The sequence below is a fragment of the Volvox carteri genome (assembly GCF_000143455.1).
Source record: "Volvox carteri f. nagariensis unplaced genomic scaffold VOLCAscaffold_126, whole genome shotgun sequence".
Lineage (NCBI taxonomy): Eukaryota > Viridiplantae > Chlorophyta > Chlorophyceae > Chlamydomonadales > Volvocaceae > Volvox > Volvox carteri.
Genome location: NW_003307669.1, coordinates 1 through 823, shown reverse-complemented (window position 1 = coordinate 823; position 823 = coordinate 1). Strand labels below are relative to the sequence as shown.

Here is an 823-nt window from a genome sequence, read left to right as displayed (position 1 = left end):
ACAGACATACAGACAGACAGACACACAAACCTGCAGTATTTGTGCGCTGCAGTCGCTTGTGGGCGGATTGCTGTCGTGTTGGGTGACGAAGTACTCGAGCACCTCACTCCAAAGCACGGGATCACCGCCCCTGTAGTGGGGGGTGTAGGAGAGGGGTAGGCGAGGGGAGGCGAAGACAATAGCATTCGTAAAAACCCTATCACCCCGCAAACCGTACGGAACTCTAGTGAGTTAAAAGTGTCAAATTTCCCCTTCCCTTCCTCGCGCCGTTCCCAATGCCCCCCTGTCACAGGGACAGAGGCCACCGTTCCCCCTCCCCCTATTCCCCCCACTTACATATACAACTACATACACACCTGGACGCGTCGCCGTACTTGAGAACCGCCGAAATAAGGCCTGGATGGTCCCCGCAGCTCATGTACACCTGTATGTACGCATGCAAGTATAAGTATAAGTGTAAGTGTAAGTGTTAAGTGTTAAGTGGTAAGTGGTAAGTGGTAAGTGGTAAGTGGTAAGTGGTAAGTGGTAGTGTAAGTGTAAGTGTAAGTGTAAGTGTAAGTGTAAGTGTAAGTGTAAGTGTAAGTGTAAGTGTAAGTGTAGGTGTAAGGTGTAAGGTGTAAGGTGTAAGGTGTAAGGTGTAAGGTGTAAGGTGTAAGGTGTAAGGTGTAAGGTGTAAGGTGTAAGGTGTAAGGTGTAAGTTGTAAGTTGTAAGTTGTAAGTTGTAAGTTGTAAGTTGTAAGTTGTAAGTTGTAAGTTGTAAGTTGTAAGTTGTAAGTTGTAAGTTGTAAGTTGTAAGTTGTAAGTTGTAAGTTGTAAGTTGTAA

At 45.9% G+C, this 823-nt stretch overlaps 1 protein-coding gene across 1 annotated transcript in view; it reads right to left on the bottom strand.

Annotated features, from left to right (window-relative positions):
* The window catches only part of VOLCADRAFT_108495 (uncharacterized protein), a 1,903-nt gene extending 1,479 nt beyond the window's left edge, over positions 1 to 424 (bottom strand). The window contains exons 1-2 of the mRNA XM_002959101.1: positions 357 to 424; positions 31 to 130 (exon numbers count right to left, since the gene is read on the bottom strand). Of these exons, the coding sequence (XP_002959147.1) occupies positions 31 to 130; positions 357 to 418 (162 nt within the window). The 5' untranslated portion in view covers positions 419 to 424. The remainder of the gene's footprint in view (positions 1 to 30; positions 131 to 356) is intronic.
* Positions 425 to 823: the final 399 nt, after the last annotated feature.